Source organism: Hyperolius riggenbachi, chromosome 1 (genome assembly GCF_040937935.1).
Source record: "Hyperolius riggenbachi isolate aHypRig1 chromosome 1, aHypRig1.pri, whole genome shotgun sequence".
Classification (NCBI taxonomy): domain Eukaryota; kingdom Metazoa; phylum Chordata; class Amphibia; order Anura; family Hyperoliidae; genus Hyperolius; species Hyperolius riggenbachi.
Window position 1 is genome coordinate 588,897,443 of NC_090646.1, and position 22,505 is coordinate 588,919,947.

Here is a 22,505-nt window from a genome sequence, read left to right on the forward strand (position 1 = left end):
CTGGCAGCATGTACCAGGAGTTACGCTATTAGCGTGACCCACACTACTCAAGAAGCATGAGCCATGGTAATGAGCATTGCTGACGGTAATGCTTGTCAGTAGTGCTAGTTACCGTAGCAATGCTTGTGCTACTGGAGTACCATGGGTCGTGCTATTAGCAAAACTTGCTGTATATGCTGCTGGTAGTAAAGGTAATGTTGCTGTGCCCTGTCTGTGCACAGAAATATTACTACACTTTTGTGCCTCAAGCCCTTTATACAGTGGGATGCAAAAGTTTGAGCAACCTTGTTAATCGTCATGATTTTCCTGTAAAAATCGTTGGTTGTTATGATAAAAAATGTCAGTTAAATATATCATATAGGAGACACACACAGTGATATTTGAGAAGTGAAATGAAGTTTATTGGATTTACAAAAAGTGCACAATAATTGTTTAAATAAAATTAGGCAGGTGCATGAATTTGGGCACTGTTGTCATTTTATTGATTCCAAAACCTTTAGAACGAATTATTGGAACTCAAATTGGCTTGTAAGCTCAGTGACCCCTGACCTACATACACAGGTGAATCCAAGTATGAGAAAGAGTATTTAACCATTTCAGCCACCCGGACGTGATCCTCACGTCCAGGCGGCTGCTCTGCTGCGGTGCTGCGCTTCAGCGGGCGCGCCCCCGTGCTGTCCCCCGGTAGCCCTGGGATCAGTGAATGGGAACATGGTTCCCGATCACCGATCTGTGTCCACAGCAGAAAAACCGAAGCTCTCTTACTAGAGGCTTCAGTCTTTCTGCAAAACACAGTTTCCCCGTCCGCCTTGTGCTTCCGGTGATCGAGAAGCACAAGGAGAAAAAAAATAAACTCAAGGTGGCCATCTTGTGGCCAAATAGTACAACTACATCTATATACATTTTACATTAAAATGTACACATATAATAACATAAAAATTAACTGTTTATTTCCCACACCAAAATATTACCCAAATAAAATTATTAACGGAAAAAAAAATTACAATTAAAAAAAAAAACAAACATAAATAGTTACCAGAGCGTCCGAACTTTTTAAATATGCATGTGAAGGGGGTATACTACGAAATGTTTTTAAATTATAAGCTTGTAAATAGTGATGGATGCAAAACGGAAAAAATGCACCTTTATTTCCAATTAAAATATTGGCGACATACATTGTGATAGGGACAAAATTTAAATGGTGTCATAACCAAGACAAATGGGCAAATAAAATACATAGGTTTTAATTATGGTAGTGTGGATTATTTCAAAGCTATAATGGACGAAAACTGAGAAATAATGAATTTTTTCCATTTTTTTCTTATTAATCCTGTTAAAATGCATTTATAAAAAAATAATTGTTAGCAAAATGTACCTCCCAAAGAAAGCCTAATTAGTGGTGGAAAAAACAAGATATAGATCAATAAATTGTGTTAAATAGTGATAAAGCTATTAGCGAATGAATGGGAGGTGAAAATTGCTCTGTTGCATAAGGTGAAAAATACGCACGGGCTGAAATGGTTAAGGGGGTCAATTGCAAGTTTCTCTCCTCTGTTAATTTTCTCTGAAGAGTAGCAACATGGAGGTCTCAAAACAACTGTCAAATGGCCTGAAGACAAAGATTGTTCACCATCATGGTTTAGGGGAAGGATACAGAACGCTGTCTCAGATATTTCAGCTGTCTGTTTCCACAGTTAGGAACATATTGAGGAAATGGAAGACCACAGGCTCAGTTCAAGTTATGGCTCGAAGTGGCAGACCAAGAAAAATCTCGGATAAACAGAAGCAACGAATGGTGTTGTCAACCCACAGACCAGCACCAAAGACCTACAACATAATTTTGCTGAAGATGGAGTCACTGTGCATTGTTCAACCATTCTACACACTTTACAATGAGATGCTGCATGCAAGAGTGATGCAGAGGAAGCCTTTCCTCCGCCCACAGCACAAACAGAGCCCCTTGAGGTATGCTACAGCACATTTGGACAAGCCAGCTTCATTTTGGAATAAGCTACTGTGGACTGATGAAACTAAAATTGAGTTATTTGGATAAAACAAGGGGCGTTATGCATGGCGGAAAAATAACGCAGTATTTTAAGAAAAACACCTGCTACCTAAAGTAAAATATGGTGGCGGTTCCATCATGCTGTGGGGATGTGTGGCCAGTGCAGTGACTGGGAATCTTGTCAGAGTTGAGGGACACATGGATTCCACTCAGTATCAGCAGATTCTGGAGACCAATGTCCAGGAATCAGTGAAAAAGCTTAAGCTGCGCCGGGGCTGGATCTTTCAACAAGACAGTGACCCTAAACACTGATCAAAGTCCACTAAAGCATTCATGCAGAGGAACAAGTACAACGTTCTGGAATTGCCATCTCAGTCCCCAGACCTAAATATCATTGAAAATCTGTGGTGTGAGTTAAAGAGAGCTATCCATGCTCGGAAGCCATCAAACCTATATGAACAAGAGATGTTTTGTAAAGAGGAATGGTCCAAAATACCTTCAACCAGAATTCAGATTCTCATTAGAATCTACAGGAAGCATTTAGAGGCTGTAATTTTGGCAAAAGGAGGATTTACTAAATATTGATTTCCTTTCATTTTTGTGGTGCCCACATTTATTCACCTGTCTAATTTTGTTTAAACAATTATTGCACACTTTCTGTAAATCCAATAAACTTCATTTCACTTCTCAAATATCACTGTGTGTGTCTTTTTTATCGTAACAACCAACGATTTATCCAGAAAAATCATGACGATTAACAAGGTTGCCACAAACTTTCGCACCCAATTGTATTTTATCTCTATAGAGGTTTGGATGCTTTTCATGCATTGGAGGACATCCATGGTTATAATTACTAGTTCATTCCCAGCAGAGTTGTTCCAGGGATTTTACTGCCACCTGGAGTTGGGAAGGATTTTTTTTCCCTTTGAAGGGTAATTGGCCCAAGCCTTGTAAGGGTTTGTTTTTGCCTTCCACTGAATCAACTAAACTGGGATATGTGAAGGCACCGGAGAGAAAGGTACCTAGTCTAGTGTTTATTTATTTATTTGGGGTTTTTTTTTAACCAAACTAGGTAACAATTAACTCTGGTTAGTTGTAATGGTTTTTGGTTCGAGGTTCTACTCCCCATTAGTAATGAGCAAAAGTTCACTGACCCAAAAGAAACCAAATTTATTGAATCCAGGAGCTGTCAATGAATGAGCTGACAGTCGGTTAGTTGACCAGACAGAGGCTTTGATAGTCAAAATATCCTTTCTTTGGTCCAAAATGCTTTGGTAGAAATTAGCATTTTAGGAGATTTTTTGTTTATGGATCACTGTGTTTCCCAATATGGCAAAAGCTTGTTCTGTATCACAGAGGCTTTACCTGGTTTACGAGTAGGTGCTGCTATTCACATATGGGGAAGTACATGTTCAATAGGCAGAGTGAGAAACTACTGCAGTTACCATGGAAATTGCTAGATACTACATTCTGACTGCAGAAGTCCCCAAGGCTTGGAAGAAAAGGAAGGTGATTCAACTCACAGATGGGTGCATACAAAACGGGCTGACAAAATGGGAGTGTTTTTATCTGGATTTCAAGTATTAGGAGTCAACCCCTGAGTTCTAAATTTAGGGTTTCCCCAAAACCTTTGACTTGTGTGCTGAAAACTGATGTGTTTTAACCACTCATAGCAGTGCTTTGTGAAAAAGATTACAGTTCAATGCATATAATGTGAACTGAGCCATTGAGAAACATGGGACTTACTTTGCACGACAGTTGCCCTATCAGTTATAACTGACAGCAACCGATATACTGGAAAAGGGACACTATATGTCCCCTTCCATAAAAAACACTATTGCTAGCCCCCTTATTTACAGTGAACCACTCAATAGCTGTAAATGTAACCCAGCATCTAACTCACATGTTGAACTCCAGTCCTCAAGGGCCATATCCAAGCCAGTGTTTAAAATGGACTGACAAATGGAGACACAAGCTCTATGGTAAAATGTATGCTCTCCATATTAAATGACTAATGGTGGGGATAACAGAACAGCATAATTTTCGCTATAGTGCCTTTTTAACATTATTTCATTATCAGATGTGTAATGGAATGGAAAGAGGATTTTAATATTATCCTGTAAAAATACAATTAACTACATATAATATATATAATATATATATACCACTAAACCTAATAAATAAAGGATGAAAGAACTGCAAAACAGTATTTCATCTTTTGTTGTGTGTATAGATTCCTACATATGAATTTGATTGTGAGCTCTGAAGATGAGGCTGACTATGACTACCTTTTTTTCCACATCTACTTTTTGTAACTTCATTGTTCCTCTTTTAAAGATTTGATTGAAAGAAATACCAACAAGAGCCAAAAACAGCACAATGTTGACAAGTAAGATTTTCTCCTATATTTAATACTATTCAAAGAATATTGAGCAAAATACTAAATAATGAGTTTTTTGTTTATCCTTTAATGTGACCATGAAGTGACCAATTAAGAGGTAAGGCTCTGGATCCCATAGAGTCATCTTGATCCTCTCTCCATGTCCTTGTTCCAGTGCCAGGGCCGGGCCGAGGCATAGGCTGGAGAGGCTCCAGCCTCAGGGCGCAGTGTAGGAGGGGGCGCAGAATTCATTCAGCTGTCATTCCTAATTGTGTATGAAGCAGAAAGAAATAAGAAAAGGGGATACATAGCAGTGACTGCAAGCCATATAACTAGATATTAAGGTGTTGGGGAGGTTGTGGGCCCTGTGGCACCTCTTAGTCTAATAGCAATCAGTGTGTGACGGCTGGGGTGGCAGGGATGGAGGGGCGCACTTTGGTGTCTCAGCCTTGGGTGCTGGAGGACCTTGTCCCGGCTCTGTCCAGTGCTGTTCCCTCGGGCAGGCTTAGGGAGTACTTGGATCTTCGAGTATTTTGAATGACAAGCGGCTGCGTACTGTGCACGAGGGCGTGAGCACATGTGCAGTATGGAGCTGCCTGTCTTCAGAAGCACTCGGGGACACAAATGCTTCTGAAGGCTGCTGAGGAGAAGAAAGGTGGGAGATTTGAATGAGGAACAGCAGGAAACTGAGGAGATGAAGCGAGCACCAGGAAGGCTCTATAGGATCTAGAGCTTTTCCTCTCCATAGATAAGTGTCTAACTTGAAGTGAGTTTTCTAATTTCAAGTTTGCTTTAAAGGGAATCTGTAACAAAAAAACAGCCCCTGGGGGGCACTTACCTCGGGACAGGGAAGCTTCTGGATCCTAATGAGGCTTCCCCCATCCTCCTAAGCCTCATCTGCACGCAGGTGCAGAATATTTACCTACTGTGATCAGGTGCAGTAGCGGCTTTCCAATTGGGCTCAAGTGATAGTTTGTCTCTTATGCTTTTATCCATACATGCCACGGGGAAGATTTACAACTGCTCTGCTCTGCCAGCTCCACCTTCTGTCGGCTTCCCTAGGACTTCTGGATGCGTGTTAGCACGCTGTGGGTAGTGATCTGTGCTACCCACAGTGTGCCAACATGAATCTAGCATGTTCCTAGGGAAGCCCACATGGAGTTGGCGGTGTAGAGCAGTTAAGTGTGCTGCCATTCCCTCCTCCCAGCCTAAAGATCCCCGGTGGCACTGTAAGGATTGGTTATTACTCACTGTGCCTCTCTCCAGCGCTGATCGCACATCCTCTGCCTCGTACAGCTCCAGTCTACTGTTCACAGCACCGGGACATGGCTAGATGACATCATCAAGCGACATACTAGTGCGGTGGACAGTAGACTGGAGCTGTATGTGGCGGAGGATGTACGATCGACACTGGAGAATGGCACAGTGAGTAATACATATGCCTCACAGCACTGGGGGATCTTTTGGAAGAGCACATATAGCTGGCTAACTATACTGGGTGCACTTATACCTGGCTAACCTATACTGGTGACACTTATACCTGAATACCTATATTGGGGGCACCTATAGCTGGCTAACTATACTGGGGACACCTCTACCTGGCTAACCTATACTGGGGGCACCTATACCTGGCTATCCTATACTGGGGGCACCTATAGCTAGCTAACTGTACTGGGGACACTTATACTTGGCTAACCCATACTGGGAGCACCTATAGCTGGCTAACTATACTGGGGATACTTATACCTGGGTAATCTGTACAGGAGGCACCTATAGCTGGCTAACTATACTGGGGACATGTATACCTGGCTAACCTATACTGGGGTCACAAATAGCTGGCTTACTGTAGTTGGGACACTTATACCTGGCTAACCTATACTGAGGGCACCTATAGCTGGCTACCTATACTGGGGCACCTATAGCTGGCTAACCTATACTGGGGCACCTGTAGCTGGCTATCTATACTGGGGACACTTATACCTGGCTACCTATACTGGGGATACCTGACTTATACCTGGCTACCTATAATGGAGTTGGGGTTCACAATTTTTACACCTTTGCCCTGGGACCAATTTAGCCTAGAAACTGTGATGATTGGAAGCCTAGCTTCATTCACACACGGGGGAGACATGGGGTGGTCTTATACTCAAGTCGGCTTATACTCACCATTGGCATGCTGATCCCTTGTCGTGTTCCTCCGATAGCTTCCTCAGTGTCTTCTTTCATGTGCCTCAGCGAATTTGCTTCTCCCTCGGCTATGACATGTTTCCTAGCGATCGGTGTTGATGATGCCAGGCTCACGCAGCATCATCAACATCTGGCGGCAAACTATTTTATTTTTTTGTATTGAATTCAATACAATAACCTGTATTGAATTCAATAATAATATTAATAATTAATATTAATTTAACTAAGTACAAAAAAAAAAAATGCTGTAAAATTATTTGATATTAATTGTACCACTTTTTTGCAAAGAAATCCTGAGGACATTGAACGCCAGGGAGGTTGAGTTACTGCCAAGTACTACTAACTCCCTCTCTAAGTTTGATGTCCCCATCTGTTTGTCATTTATTTTGTATGGTGCCAGACCATTGCTAAAGCTGCGCTGGGCATGCTATACTTAGTATAGCAAGTGCTGGGATCGTTGTGTGCAGTACTGTTCCTCGTGGCAAGGATCAACACGTGCAGTGCTCTCGTTCATTGGTATCGAGTGGGTATAGCATGGGTCATTTCCGAGGATACTGTCGTGGGAATAACCAAAGTTAAGTATTTATGGTTAATTAAGAACATTTTTCCTTGTTGTGTTTTTATTTAATTTTAACTCTTCATGGAAATGGGGTAAGGCGTACAATATTATCCCTATACTCATTTTACCTGGGGAGGAGGCAGGTATCTAGGGGTCCCTTTGTTAAATGCCACCATGAACCCCCCTGGACTTAACCACTTGAGGACCACAGTCTTTTCGCCCCTTAAGGACCAGAGCCTTTTTCTCCATTCAGACCACTGCAGCTTTCACGGTTTATTGCTCGGTCATACAACCTACCACCTAAATGAATTTTACCTCCTTTTCTTGTCACTAATATAGCTTTCTTTTGGTGCTATTTGAATGCTGCTGCGAGTTTTAGTTTTTATTATATTCATCAAAAAAATGAATTTTGTCATAACAATGATTTTTTTTACTTTCTGTGCTGACATTTTTCAAAGAAAGTAAAATTTCTGTATACATTTTTATCCAAATTTATTCTGCTACATGTCTTTGATAAAAAAAAATCCATTCAGTGTATATTTATTGGTTTGGATAAAAGTTATAGCGTTTACAAACTATGGTGCCAAAAGTGAATTTTCCCATTTTGAAGCATCTCTGACTTTTCTGACCACCTGTCATGTTTCACGAGGTGCTAAAATTCCAGGATAGTATAAATACCCCCCAAGTGATCCCATTTTAGAAAGAAGACATCCCAAAGTATTCACTGAGAGGCATGGTGAGTTCATAGAAGATTTTATTTTTTGGCACAAGTTAGCGGAAAATGACACTTTGTGACAAAAAAAACAAAAAAGTTTCCATTTCTGCTAACTTGTGTCAAAAAAAAAAAATTAAATCTGCCACGGACTCACCATGCCCCTCTCTGAATACCTTGAAGTGTCTACTTTCCAAAATGGGGTCATTTGTGGGGTGTGTTTTTACTGTCCTGGCATTTTGGGGGGTGCCTAATTGTAAGCACCCCTGTAAAGCCTAAAGGTGCTCATTGGACTTTGGGCCCCTTAGCGCAGTTCGACTGCAAAAAAGTGCCACACATGTGGTATTGCCGTACTCAGAAGAAGTAGTATAATGTGTTTTGGGGTGTATTTTTACACATACCCATGCTGGGTGGGAGAAATATCTCTGTAAATGACAATTTTTTGATTTTTTTTACACACAATTGTACATTTACAGAGATATTTCTCCCACTCAGCATGGGTATGTGGAAAAATACACCCCAAAACACATTATACTACTTCTCCTGAGTATGGCAATACCACATGTGTGGCACTTTTTTGCAGCCTAACTGCACTAAGGGGCAGTGGCGTAGCTACAGACCTCAGGGCCCCGATGCAGAATTTGGACATGGGCCCCCCCCCCCCATACTTACTCTGCCAGTGCCCTATGTATTCTTTCAAGTGATGTGGAAGCAGACAGCAATATAGCTGTCACCTGCAGGCCAATATAGCTGTCACTGCAGGCCAGTGTCCTCAGCAAACAGGCGTGTGCACCATGTGACGCCGGTAGCATTGGATCTGGGGGAGGGAGGGTAAGGAATATTGAGGGGGTAGTGAGAAGAGAGAGCGGGATTATTAGGGGTCTGGGAAAGGGAGGGTGGGGAATATTGAGGGGGGAATGAAGAGAAAAAGGGGGGTTATTAGGGGGGGTGAGTGAGGAGAGACAGGGGGGTTATTAGGAGTCTGGGAAAGGGAGGATGAGGAATATTGAGGGAGGAGTGAAGCGAGAGAGGGGAGCTATTATTAGGGGTCGGGGGACAGTGAAGAATATTGAGGGGGAAGTGAGGAGAGACAGGGGGGTTATTAGGGGTCAGGGGAGTAAGAAGGGAGAGCAGTTAGGAGTCTGGGAAAGGGAGGGTGAAGAATATTGAGGGGGGAGTGAGGGAGGTTATTAGGAGTCTGGGGGAGAGAGGTTGAGGGGGGGCTAGTGAGAATTCTGGGGGGTGGATAGAAAGACAGGAAATTACTAGGGGTCTGGTGGAGGAAGGTTAGTGAGCACTGTTGCGGGCTCTGGATACAGTAAAGGCTGATAAGCAGTGACAGGGAAATAAAGAGGGAGACAGCACTCACCTCTCATACCTCCCGCTCTGTTTGCCTGGGGGAAGGGAGCTCTTGGCTCATCTCCATCTTCTCCCATGCTCTGTCCTTGCTGTGCCAGCCAATGGGATTTGCAGGGGCAGGGCTCCGTGAAAGAATCAAGCAACTCACAGGAACGATCCTGTGAGAGGCGGAGCTACCCGCGATTTGGGGGCGGAGCTACCCGCGATTTGGGGGCGGAGCTAAGCGGCTGTCACGGAGGGCCTGGGGACAGAGGAGAATGCGGGGAGCAGGGGCCGGTACGGGCCCTAGGAGATCGCGGGCCCCGTCGCCAGTGCGACTGCTGCGACCCCTGCTCCTACGCCAGTGCTAAGGGGCCCAAAGTCCAATGAGTACCTTTAGGATTTCACAGGTCATTTTGCGACATTTGGTTTCAAGACTACTCCTCACGGTTTAGGGCCCCTAAAATGCCAGGGCAGTATAGGAACCCCACAAATGACCCCATTTTAGAAAGAATACACACCAAGGTATTCTGTTAGGAGTATGGTGAGTTCATAGAAGTTTTTATTTTTTTGTCACAAGTTAGCGGAAATTGATTTTAATTGTTTTTTTTCACAAAGTGTCAATTTCTGCTAACTTGTGACAAAAAATAAAATCTTCTATGAACTCACCATGCTCCTAACGGAATACCTTTGGGTGTCTTCTTTCTAAAATGGGGTCATTTGTGGGGTTCCTATACTGCCCTGGCATTTTAGGGGCCCTAAACCGTGAGGCGTAGTCTTGAAACCAAATGTCACAAAATGACCTGTGAAATCCTAAAGGTACTCATTGGACTTTGGGCCCTTTAGCGCAGTTAGGCTGCAAAAAAGTGCCACACGTGGTACTGCCGTGCTCAGAAGAAGTAGTATAATGTGTTTTGTGGTGTATTTTTACATATACCCATGCTGGGTGGGAGAAATATGACAAAAAATAAAATCTTCTATGAACTCGTCATACACCTAACAGAATACCTTGGGGTGTCTTTTTTCTAAAATGGGCTTACTTGTGTGGTTCCTATACTGCCCTGGCATTTTACGGGCCCAAAACCGTGAGTAGTCTGGAAACCAAATGTCTCAAAATGACTGTTCAGGGGTATAAGCATCTGCAAATTTTGATGACAGGTGGTCTATGAGGGGGCGAATTCTGTGGAACCGGTCATAAGCAGGGTGGCCTCTTAGATGACAGGTTGCATTGGGCCTGATCTGTTGGATAGGAGTGCTAGGGGGTGACAGGAGGTGATTGATGGGTGTCTCAGGGGTGGTTAGAGGGGAAAATAGATGCAATCAATGCACTGGGGAGGTGATCGGAAGGGGGTCAGAAGGGGATCTGAGGGTTTGGCTGAGTGATCAGGAGCCCACATGGGGCAAATTAGGGCCTGATCTGATGGGTAGGTGTGCTAGGGGGTGACAGGTGGTGACAGGAGGTGATTGATGGGTGTCTCAAGGTGTGATTAGAGGGGGGAATAGATGCAAGCAATGCACTGGCGAGGTGATCAGGGCTGGGGTCTGGGGGGGTCTGAGGGTGTGGGCGAGTGATTGGGTGCCCCAGGGGCAGATAGGGGTCTGATCTGATTGGTAGCAGTGACAGGGGGTGATTGATGGGTGATTGGTGGGTGATCAGTGAGTGATTAGATGGCAGAACAGATGTAAACAATGCACTTTGGAGGTGATCTTAGGGTAGGTCTGCGGGCAATCTGATGGTGTGGGATGGTGATCAGATGCCCGTAAGAGGCAGGTTAGGTTCTGATCTGTTGGGAGGCAGTGACAGGTTATTGACGGGTGATTGACGGATGAATGACAGGTTATTGACAGGTGATTGACAGGTGATTACAGGGGAGAATAGATGTATACAGTACACAGGGGGGAGAGGTCTGGGGGGGGGGGGTCTGAGGTCGTTCTGAGGGTGTGGGCGGGTGATTGGGTGCCCTAGGGGCAGATAAGGGTCTGATCTGATTGGTAGCAGTGACAGGGGGTGACAGGGGGTGATTGATGGGTGATTGATGGGTGATCAGTGGGTGATTAGATGGCAGAACAGATGTAAACAATGCACTTTGGAGGTGATCTGAGGGTAGGTCTGCTGGTGATCTGATGGTGTGGGAGGTTGATCAGATGCCCGTAAGAGGCAGGTTAGGGTCTGATCTGATAAGTGGCAGTGTCAGGTGGTGATTGACGGGTGAATGACAGGTGATTGACAGGTGATTGACAGGTGATTACAGGGGAGGATAGATGTATACAGTACACAGGGGGGGGGGGGGTCTGGGGGGTCTGGGGTGAATCTGAGAGTGTGTGTGTGTGTGTGTGGGGGGGGGGGGGGGTGATCAGGAGCCCCCAGGGGGAAGTTTAGGGACCAATCTAAAAAATAGTGTTGACAGATAGTGACAGGGAGTGATTGATGGGTGATTAGGGGGGTGATTGGGTGCAAACAGGGGTCTGAGGGGTGAGCAGGGGGGGGGGTCTGAGGGGTGCTGTGGGCGATCAGAGGGAAGGGGGGGAGATCAGTGTGCTTGGGTGCTTACCTGAGGGGCTGCAGCCTGCCCTGGTGGTCCCTCGATCACTGGGACCACCAGGGCAGGAGACAACCTGTATAATGCGCTTTGTATACATTACACACACGTGATGCGATCGGCGCATAACCACACCCGCCATCGGCTGTGGGCGGTCGGCAAGTGGTTAAACTCCCCACTTCCTTCATCGGAGATGGGGAAGAGTCCCTTTTCCATGGATTGGGCAAGAGCTCTGGGGGAAAGAGGGAGGCTTTGTCAGTTCCACTGGGTTTCCAGGTAGTCATTACGTACTGCATACAGACCACCTGGAAAACCTGGCATGAAATTCATTGCTCTTTTTTTACATATGTAAATTTACACTACTGAAAGGTTATTGCATTATCTGTCATTTAACCGCATTTCTGATAAAAGTTTTCCTATTGTAACTTTAAAATTGATTTTCTCAAAAACTACAAGGTCTTTTTTAAAGATTTTTAACCCTTGTTCCCACTGTTCTCCTTAACCAACCATGGTGATTCCAGCTTGTATGGGGACTTTGCAAAAGTCAGCGGTATTGACATCTCTCTTGAAAACCATTAAAGAAGTGTTTGCGTAAAAGAAGTTTTTTTGTGTGTGAATATTTTGCCATTGATCCCGCTCCGCCATACCATTGTCCGAGTTTTGGGACATTTTGTACCCCTTTTTTAAAGTGAATGTTGCTGCAGGGATGCCCTGAAGGTTTTTTAAGTTTGCATGCCATTAAAGTCAATGGGATCATAGAGAACACAAATTTTTCCACCAAAAAATCAGCACAAACCTTAATTTTTCAATATTTGCCAATCACTAGAGTACAATAGCTCACACATGATAGCCAATACAATTTTTATTTCTCATAGTCTTTATCTTTTTCAGCGCTGTCCCAGGGCACGCCAAACAGCTTATATCAATGAAAGGTAAGTTTGGCCAGAAACTTTTGAAATAAATCCATTAAAGTTATATATAGTCAACAATTGTTATAGTGATTCATATGATTCTATGGGCGTATTTTGGTTTGTGCAAGAATAATTCCCTTATCCCTATTATAATACTGCATGGGAGGTAAGACAGACAGGCTATTGGTGCACTCATACAAATACGTGTTCAGTAGGCGGAGTGAGAAACTACTGCAGTTACCATGGAAATTGCTAGAGACTACGTTCTTACTGCAGGAGTCCCCAAGGCTTGGAAGAAAAGGAAGGTGATTCAGCTCACAGATGTCACAGATGGGTACATACAAAACAAGCTGACAAAATGGGGTCTTTTAATTTGGATTTCAAGTATTAGGAGTCAACAGGCCCCTGAGATCTAAATTTAGGGTCCCCCCAAAACCTTTGACTCTAACAAACGATACTAACACACTATATGCTGAAAAAATGACGCGTTTTTAACCTCCCATAGCAGTACATTGGGAAAAAGCTTACCGTTAAATGCATATAATGTGAACTGAATCATAGAGAAACATGGTCGTTACCTTGCACAACAGTTGTCCTTTCAGTTATAACTGACAGCAACTGATATACTGGAAAAGGACCAATGCCTACTATATGTCCCCTCCCATAAAAACACTATTGCTAGGCCCCGTATTTACTGTGAACCACTCAATAGCTGTAAATTTAATCCAGCATCTAACTTATGTGTTGAACTCCAGTCCTTAGGGGCCATATCCATGCCAGTGTTTAATATGGACTGAGAAATGGAGACACACAAGCTCTATGGTGAAATGTATGCTGTCCATATTAAATAACTGACGGTGGGGATAATAGAGCAGCAAAATTTTCGCTATAGTGCCCCTTTTCATTATTAGATTTGTAATGGAATGGAAAGAGGATTTTAATATTATCCTGTAAAAATGCAATTAACTACATATAATATATATATATATTTAGCACTAAACCTAATAAATAACACAAGGATGAAAGAACTGCAAAACAGTATTTCATCTTTTGTTGTGTGTGTAGATTCCTACATATGAATCTGATTGTGAGCTCTGTAGACGAGGCTGACTATGACTACCATTATTTCCACATCTACCTTTTGTAACTTCGTTGTTCTTCTTTTAAAGGGTTGATTGAAAGTAACACCAACAGGAGCCAAAACCTGCTTCATGATGACAGGTAAGATTTTCTCCTATATTGCTATATAACACTATTCAAAGAACATTGAGCAAAATACTATATAATGAGTTTTTGTTCATCCTTTAATGTGACCATGAAGTGACCCTGAAAATAAAAAAATAGATACTTACCTGTAAAGAGGTAAGGCTCTGGATCCCATAGAGTCATCTTGATCCTCTCTCCATGTCCTCGTTCCAGTGCCGTCCCCTCGGGCAGGCTTAGGGAGTACTTGGGTCTTCGAGTATTTTGAATGACGAGCGGCTGTGTACTGTGCATGAGGGAGTGAGCACACACACACATGTGCAGCACTCCCTCCATCGGAGATGGGGAAGAGTCCATTTTTCATGGATTGGGCAAGAGCTCTGGGGGAAATAGGGAGGCTTTGTCGGTTCCCGCTGGGTTTACAGGTAGTCATTACGTACTGCATACTGACCACCTGGAAAACCTGGCATGAAATTCACTGCTCTTTTTTGTTACATGTGTAAATTTACACTACTTATAGGTTATTGCATTATCTGTCATTTAACCGCATTTCTGATAAACGTTTTTCTATTGTAACTTTAAAATTGATTTTCTCAAAAACTACAAGGTCTTTTTGAAAGATTTTTAACCTTTGTTCCCACTGTTCTCCTTAACCAACCATGGTGATTCCAGCTTGTATGGGGACTTGGCAAAAGTCCGTGGTATTGACATCGCTCTTAAAAACCATTAAAAAAAGTGTTCGCGTAAAAGAAGTTTTTTGTGTGTGTGAATATTTTGCCATTGAGTCCCCTCCACCATGCCATTGTCCGAGTTTTGGGACATTTTGTACCCCCTTTTTAAAGAGAATGTGGCTGCAGAGGTGCCCTGAAGGCTTTTAAAGTTTGCATGCCATTTAAGTCAATGGGATCATAGGGAACACAATTTTTTTGAGCCAAAATTCAGCACAAACCTTAATTTGGCAATATGCGTCCATCACTAGAGTACAATAACTTACACATGATAGCCAGTACAATATTTATTTCTCATAGTCTTTATCTTTTTCAGTGCTGTCCACGTGCGCGCCAAACGGATTATATCAATGGAAGGTAAGTTTGGCCAGAAACTTTTGAAATAAATCTATTAAAGTTGTATGTAGTCGACATTTGTTATGGTGATTTATATGATTCTATGAGCATATTTTGGTTGGTGCAAGAATAATTCCCTTATCCATATTAAAATACTGTATGGGAGGTAAGACAGGCAGGCTATTGGTGCGATCATACAATGGTCATGTGCTCAGCTTTTGATTTTTACCATTGCAAAGGTTTTAAACTGCTAGTGCTTTAAATGGGACTTTGAAAAAAGTGCACTATGTTGGGTGTTACCATTGGCTTTACTTGGTGTATGTATACCACTAGTTACCCTGCGGTGTAACTACAATTCATGGGGCCCCCCAGTGTAACTTTGACCACTTAACGACCGCCTAACGCCGATAGGCGGCGGCAGGTCGTAAGTGGTTTTACATGGCGAGTGGCCTTTCCATGTCAGTTCACGGAGGGTGTCTCCGTAAACAGCCTGCGAGCCTCTGATCGCGGCTCGCAGGCTAAATGTAAACATGCGGGGAAGAAATCCCCTGTGTTTACATCATATGGCGCTGCTGCGCAGCAGCGCTGTAAAGGAGATCGGCGATCCCCGGCCTCTGATTGGCCAGGGAGCGCCGGCATCTGATAGGCTAAAGCCTATCAAAGGCGGCGCAGGACGGATCGCCGTCCTGTGCCGCCCATAGGAAGGAGGGGAGGGAGGGAAGGACAGGGAGGATGGGAATCGCTGAGGAGGGGGCTTTGAGGAGCCCCCCCCACTCGGCCACACAGAGCGGCGGTGATCAGACCCCCCCAGCAGGACATCCCCCTAGTGGGGAAAAAAGGGGGGAAGTCTGATCGCCCTGCCTCTATCCTGATCTGTGCTGTGGGCTGGAGAGCCCACGCAGTACAGATCAGCGAAAAACAGCCCGGTCCTTAAAGAGAGTCTGAAGCGAGAATAGATCTCGCTTCAGACCTCATAGCTAGCAGGGGCATGTGTGTCCCTGCTAAAACGCCGCTATCCCGCGGCTTAACGGGGGTCCCTGTCCCCCCAAATCCCCTCCATAATGCGGGGGAGCGCTTCCTGGTTGGGGCAGGGCAAACCGCCGCAGCCCTGCCCCACGCGTGTCTGTCAGACGCGTATCTCCGCCTCTCCCCCGCCCCTCTCAGTCTTCCTTTACTGAGAGGGGCGGGGGAGAGGCGGCGATGCGCGTCTGACAGACGAGCTGGGAGGCAGGGCTGCAGCTGTTAGCCCTTGCCTCCAGGAAGAGAAATTTAGCGACCAAGTCTGCGACCAACTTTTGCGGGGGGTGGGTTGGGGGTGAAGGGACCCCCGTTAAGCTGCGGGATAGCGGCGTTTTAGCAGGGGCACACATGCCCCTGCTATATATGAGAGCTGAAGCGAGATTTAGTCTCGCTTCAGTGTCTCTTTAAGTGGTTGATGGCCCCTCCATGTTCACACCCCATCCCTTGCCTCCCTTTGGAGCCCTTCACAGCCTTGGGGCCCATCTCACAAGGGTCATAAATCAAGTGTGGCCTTTATGATCTTCACACCCATAATAAGTGTAGCCACAAAACACCTTATCTGAAGTATAGTCCCCTGTATCAGAGGAAGGGAAGGTTAGTAGTTGGGGCCCCAAAACAGCTTTTGGTGCCCCTGCAGGCACAGGAGCTGCTCCCCTATAGTTACACACCAGGGGAGGGGGGGGGGGTTAATCAGAACCTGGCTTCTACCCACCCTCCACAGTCTATCAGGTCCCTTCCTGTAGTTCTGGTTCTATCCACGGTGCTTCAAGCACCTCCAAAACATCCAAGTGCTGCCCAGTGTTGGAGACTACTGCACATGCCTGGGCCCGTCTGCAGACCTCCTCAGTCGCTGGGAGTGTTCTGCTCTTGCACAGTTCACCCAAAAAATTAAATGGCGTACGCACAGAATGCTCCCAGTCATGGGAGTGCAATCAAGTGAGCGCGGTTGGGACATCCGTAGTAGCTGGATCTTTAGGAGTGGACAGGGACACCTTGGAGAGGATCAGAACGACAGAGAGGCCTGATGGCCTGCAGGGGTCTGTAAGAAGCCCCAGGTAAGTAACTCTTTTACATGCTAAGGATGTATAATGTCTTGGGTAAGGTGGATTAAAATGTGCTGCAGCTACATCACCCGGCTCTTCATTATGGTCCGGCCTGGGCTATTCACTGATGAAGAAGAAGAGGCTGCAGGATTCTGGTGAGCTGAATGTTGAGAATGGTGTCTTTTATTGTTTTTATTTATAAAGGCACCACTGAACACCAATGATTTGGACTGTACCTAAGCCTAATTATGTATCGGGGCAGCAGGGCCGGCGCTACTATAGAGGCAAAGAGGACAATTGCCCCAGGGCCCCAGAGCCTGTTGGGGCCCCCAAGGTGTCTCCCCCATCATAACTATTGCTCCCTGGGGACTCTGCAGAGTATTTTGTAGAGTAGCATCTCATCTGTGCTGGGGGGCAGGTGAAAAGCTACATTGCCAAAGACTCTGCCCCAGGGAGCACATTCAAGTCAGGTGGTGATTGGGAGGGAGGGTCAGCAGCTGGCTCAGGGGCCCAGGAGGGAAATTTGCTGCAAAAAAGGGCCCTTAATGCCTTTTTGGTCTATTGGGGGGGCCCCCTGTATTTATTCTGCCCCAGGGCCCCACTGTTACTAGAAGCGGCTCTGCGGGGCAGATTATTTAACTGGGTTTTGGGGGCACAGTGACTAGTTAGGTTTTGGGGTACACACTGCCTAATTATGTTTTTTAGAGTCTATTACCTCACAATGTTTTGGGGCAAAATGCTTAATTATGTTTTAGGGGCTCTCTGTCTAATTGTGATTTATGGTACAATGCACAATTATGTTTTAGGGACACAGTGCTTAGCGATAGTTTGGGAAATACACTGCAAATGTGTAATATAAGTCACACTTTCTAATTATATTTTTGAGGATGCTGTCACCACAGACATGTACCACACCACCTTACAAACTTATCAGAGTCCCCTGCTGGGCCTTGTAAGTCTGCTGCATACACTTATACTTTGACCATAAAGAGTAAAGAAATGTCTAGTACACAACTAGCAGATAGACAACTGAGGCTTTCCAACTTGTGTTTAGGATGGTAAGTACTCATGGGCCCCAGTGTTTCAAGAGTGATCCACAAGTAAGTAAAATGTCCCATCCTTGTTATGACAGCATCTAATGCTGGGTGATGTGCGCACTTACACGGGGATCAAAGCCCCAACCACCTACGCATTCACCCCTGCCTACTGGAGCTTCTTCTGGGTGGAGTTAGCAAAGTACAGTTACAGGGTTGGGGCAGGGTAAATGGCAAACACCCAAGTTGAGACTAAACCATATACTGGCTGATGTGTGCAACAGATAAATCCTTCTCAGATTATTATCTGATCAGAGAGGGATCTATCTGATTGAACCCCTCTACACACTGTATACAGATTTGCCATAGATTTCAACATGAAACTGATTGAAAATCTGTGTGCATTGCAGGCCGGGCCCACTAAACCTATGTGTATCTTATAGTACGGAGCATCTTAAAGTGAACCTAAAGCCAGTTAAAAAAATGAGATTAACTCACCTGGGGCTTCCCTCAGCCCCCCTGCAGCCGATCGGTGCCCTCGCAGCTCCGGTCCGATGCCTCTGGACCCGCCGGCGAACACTTCCGGTATGGCCGCCACCGGCCGACTGGCATGGGAACGCGAGTGATTGTTCGCGTTCCCAGCCTGTATATCGCCCCCTATGCTGCTATTGCGGCCAGGAGGTCGCAATAGCAGCATAGGGGGCGATATACAGGCTGGGAACGCGAACAATCACTCGCGTTCCCATGCCTGTCGGCCGGTGACGGCCAAACCGGAAGTGTTCGCCGGCGGGTCCAGAGGCATCGGACCGGAGCTGCGAGGGCACCGATCGGCTGCAGGGGGCTGAGGGAAGCCCCAGGTGAGTTAATCTCATTTTTTTTAACTGGCTTTAGGTTCACTTTAAATACTGAAAAATATGGTGCTTTGAATTTGTAGGTAGCATCAATAGACAGAAATAGTGCATAACCATTGGAAGGCTGTTGGAACTGTTTCTAAAGTGAATGGGATTGCCCTACTTCTGTGGCCTGCTGTCTGCAGAAAAGGGCTTCTGTAATTAGCTAATAAGGACGGTAGTAATTAGCAGTAGCAATGAGCAAACAAAAGCTTTCATCAGCAGGGGGTGGGGAGATAGGACACTGTGCTTCAAACATAAACTTGATTACCTTCACACCTTCTCCTGAATAAGTAAGGGCACAGAGAAAGGTAGGGGGGAAATGGCAGTTCTTACAGCTATCAGAAACCAGGAAAAAACTGCAGAAAAAAACTGCTTGGATCCCTTTAATGCTAGGAGAGGGGAGGGGGGAATGGCTAGTGTTAAGCAGAGCAGAGTAGGGATGAGCTTCTAAACCCTGCAGAATTCTGGTAAGCAGCAGTCTGCTGTTGAAATCATTTATTGGAATTCAGAAATAGGAATTTCACGGAATACCGTGTTACTGAAACTGAAATTTTAGGTCAACCACAAGACTCGGAAGTATTGGTCCAACCAGAGAATCAGTACTGTACCAAAAATTGGAAACCACAGAATGTTTAGGCCAATCACAAGACTTGTAAGTATTAGCTGAATCAGAGAATTTGGAAGTGTACTGTGGTTGTGTGCATAATAGCGTACATCGGCAAATTATATCAGATTCCGCAAAAAAACACTTTTTAAAAATAATTACCTAACTTTATTTACAAGAATGCCGAAAAACGAAACCTGAGAATACCAGAAATTCTGACTTAGTGGGAAACCGGAAAGGTTGGAAAATTCCGTGGAATTATTAATTCCGTGATTCCGGCCGGAATTAGCTAATTCTGATGGTCGGAACGGAATTCCTATACCTCTTAAACGGAATTCCGCGCAAATTGTATAATTCCAACAGAATTTTCCGGAATAACACCCAAAAAATCTCTCTCTCTCTCTCTCTCTCTCTCTAGAGGGTAAGACAGATACCTACTACCCACTGCGTCCTGCATGCTTTTCAAACAGTACAAATCCTTATTCATGCTACTTTTTCTATTGAATTGATCATAATGGTAGTATGGTTTATGCTAGGCCACCTTTAGCATGTAGTGTGGTTCATGGTCTAGAGGGTAAGACAGATACCTACTACACACTGTGTCCTGGGTTCAAATCCCAGCTATGGTATATAAGCTGTTTTGAAAATATGCAATTCCCTACTTGATGATATAAGAGGATGGATGGATGGAGGAGGAGGAGGAGGAGGAGGAGGAGGAGGAGGAGGAGGAGGAGGAGGAGGAGGAGGAGGAGGAGGAGGAGGAGGAGGAGGAGGAGGAGGAGGAGGAGGAGGAGGAGGAGGAGGAGAGAGAGAGAGAGAGAGAGAGAGAGAGAGAGAGAGAGAGAGAGAGTTTAAAATTCCGTATTGGTCGGAATTCCGCGGAAAAGCTCCGGAATACTGTCGGAATGAAACGGTAGCGGAATTTCGGTATGACGGTATGCGGAATTGTATCGGAAACGGAAATGGGCTCTTCCGACCATGCCTGGTTTGAATGCGTAATTCCATCGGAATCGGAAATAAACATTTCTGAGGTTAATGTTAGTCAGAGGAGAGGGGACATAAGTGTTTGGCATTGGAGCAAGAAGGTTAGTGTTAATCAGGGGAGTGTGGAGGTTAGTGCTAGGCACAGGAGAGGGTGGGTTAATGTTAGACATAGGCCTGCAGATCCCACAATCAGAAGAAAATGTGTTGTTTTTTTTGTTAGCTCACTGACCAAGGTAAGATGTACACTCTTACATCTGACATTGGCCACACCCCCAATGTGGGAACTGGCCAGCCAGCCAGCCAATTGGCCGTAACTTGTTTTCCCTGACTATACCTCTTCTTTAACCACTTGTTTGTTATTGCTTTCAGGATTAGAAATCATCTTGAGTGATGGCACAAGACAGTACGTCAGCTTTCACAAAAACCCATATAAAAGAGTTCCAAAGGACACGCGGACACTTCTCAAGAGCAACTGGTTGACCCAGTTTGTGCCAGTTGTGTACACTGTGGTGATGACTTTGTCTCTCCCTCTGAATATATTAATTGCGTATGTATTCTGGTTCAAGATAGGAGTGAAAAAGCCAGCAGTGGTGTACATGCTGAATCTGACCATTGCTGATTTGCTGTTTTCTTGTATAATGCCTTTCAACATCGTGTACAGGTTCTCCGGTAATAATTGGTTGGCCCCTAAAATCATGTGCAATTTTGTCATTGCAGCATTTTATTGCAATATGTATTGTTCAGTTCTGTTTATTACAGGCATAAGCATGGACAAGTTCTTGGCTATCGTTTATCCCATCCAGTCTCTTTCCTGGCGTTCTTTAAATAGGGCTTGGGTGGCATGTGTCTTTGTCTGGATTATATCTGTGTCCAGCACCATTCCACTCCTCATAACTGAACAAACATATTATGTTGATGGGTTGGATCTTAACAGTTGCCATGATGTTCAGGATTCAAACACGGTACGCATCTTCTATTCAACCTATTTCACTGTCTTTTCTGCAATCTTCTTTTTTATACCTTTCCTTGTTACTGCTCTTTGCTACGCTTGGACAATCAAAACATTAAGCTCCTCCTCAATGGGTAACACAGATCAGAAAAAACAAGCTGTTATTTTAGCCGCTATTGTGTTAAGCGAGTTTCTCATCTGCTTTGTACCCACAAATCTCATTTTTTTCACCCACAATATGGAATTTCTCATTGGCACGCCTACCTCTTCTCTCCAGCTGTACTTGGCCTACTTGGTTTCTTGCTCAGTTTGCAGCATCAGTGCCACGATCAACCCTCTCTTATATTACGTTGCATCACCAAGATGCCAGGAAATTTTGAACGGTATGCTATGTTGTAAAAGAAAAGTGTCCGAACAGAAAGTAGAGGAGAAAGTAGAGGAGAAAGTAGAGGAGAAAGTAGAGGAGAAAGTAGAGGAGAAGCCATAAAAAGGAGGTGTGTTTATTATTCTTTAGGTGTGTTTATTATTATTATTATTATTGATTTAAAAAGCGCCAACATATTCCCTGGCTCTGTACAGAGTAAGAAACAAACACGCGGTACATAATAATACAGACAATAGTATACACAAAATATTCTGTACACACTGGTACATCATACATAATTGGCAGACATAGAAATTACAGTGATAGCTGTAGCATGATGTATAAATTGTACAAAACTAATTCCAAGACACAAAAGGGTGTCTAGTGGCGTGCATGAAAAAGGGGCGCAAGGAAATTTGGTTGCCCAGTTTCGGCTAGTAGAATGTTGGTAAAATTTACTGATATTTTATGTTTTAAAAGTGTAAATTATGGTAGTAAAATATTGGTAAATAAAAAATACAGATATTTTACTACAGCTTAAACTAACACTACCCTAACATAGAACCCTTCCTTACTGATGCCTAGTCTTTATACCCATACCTAACCTTTAAAAACACACCGCTATGCCTAACCTTAACTGGTTTAACCATGCATAACCCTTAAAAACACCCCCCACACTTAACCTTAACTGTCCTCACCACACCTAACCCTTAAA

General features: G+C 44.4%; 1 protein-coding gene across 1 annotated transcript; it reads left to right on the forward strand.

Moving 5' to 3' along the window:
• The first annotated feature begins 12,615 nt into the window (after positions 1-12,615).
• On the forward strand, positions 12,616-21,913 carry LOC137539817 (proteinase-activated receptor 1-like). Its single transcript, XM_068261827.1, has 4 exons — positions 12,616-12,653; positions 13,802-13,853; positions 14,880-14,920; positions 20,847-21,913. Exons 1-4 carry the CDS (start codon positions 12,647-12,649, stop codon positions 21,911-21,913), a joined length of 1,167 nt encoding a protein of 388 aa, XP_068117928.1. The 5' UTR covers positions 12,616-12,646.
• Positions 21,914-22,505: the final 592 nt, after the last annotated feature.

Bases quoted from the DNA above. Each gene is read 5' to 3' on its own strand.
- LOC137539817 (XM_068261827.1), top strand. The intron at 13,854-14,879 runs GTAAGATTTTCT...TATCTTTTTCAG, and splicing joins AACCTGCTTCATGATGACAG to TGCTGTCCACGTGCGCGCCA. The intron at 14,921-20,846 runs GTAAGTTTGGCC...TATTGCTTTCAG, and splicing joins ACGGATTATATCAATGGAAG to GATTAGAAATCATCTTGAGT.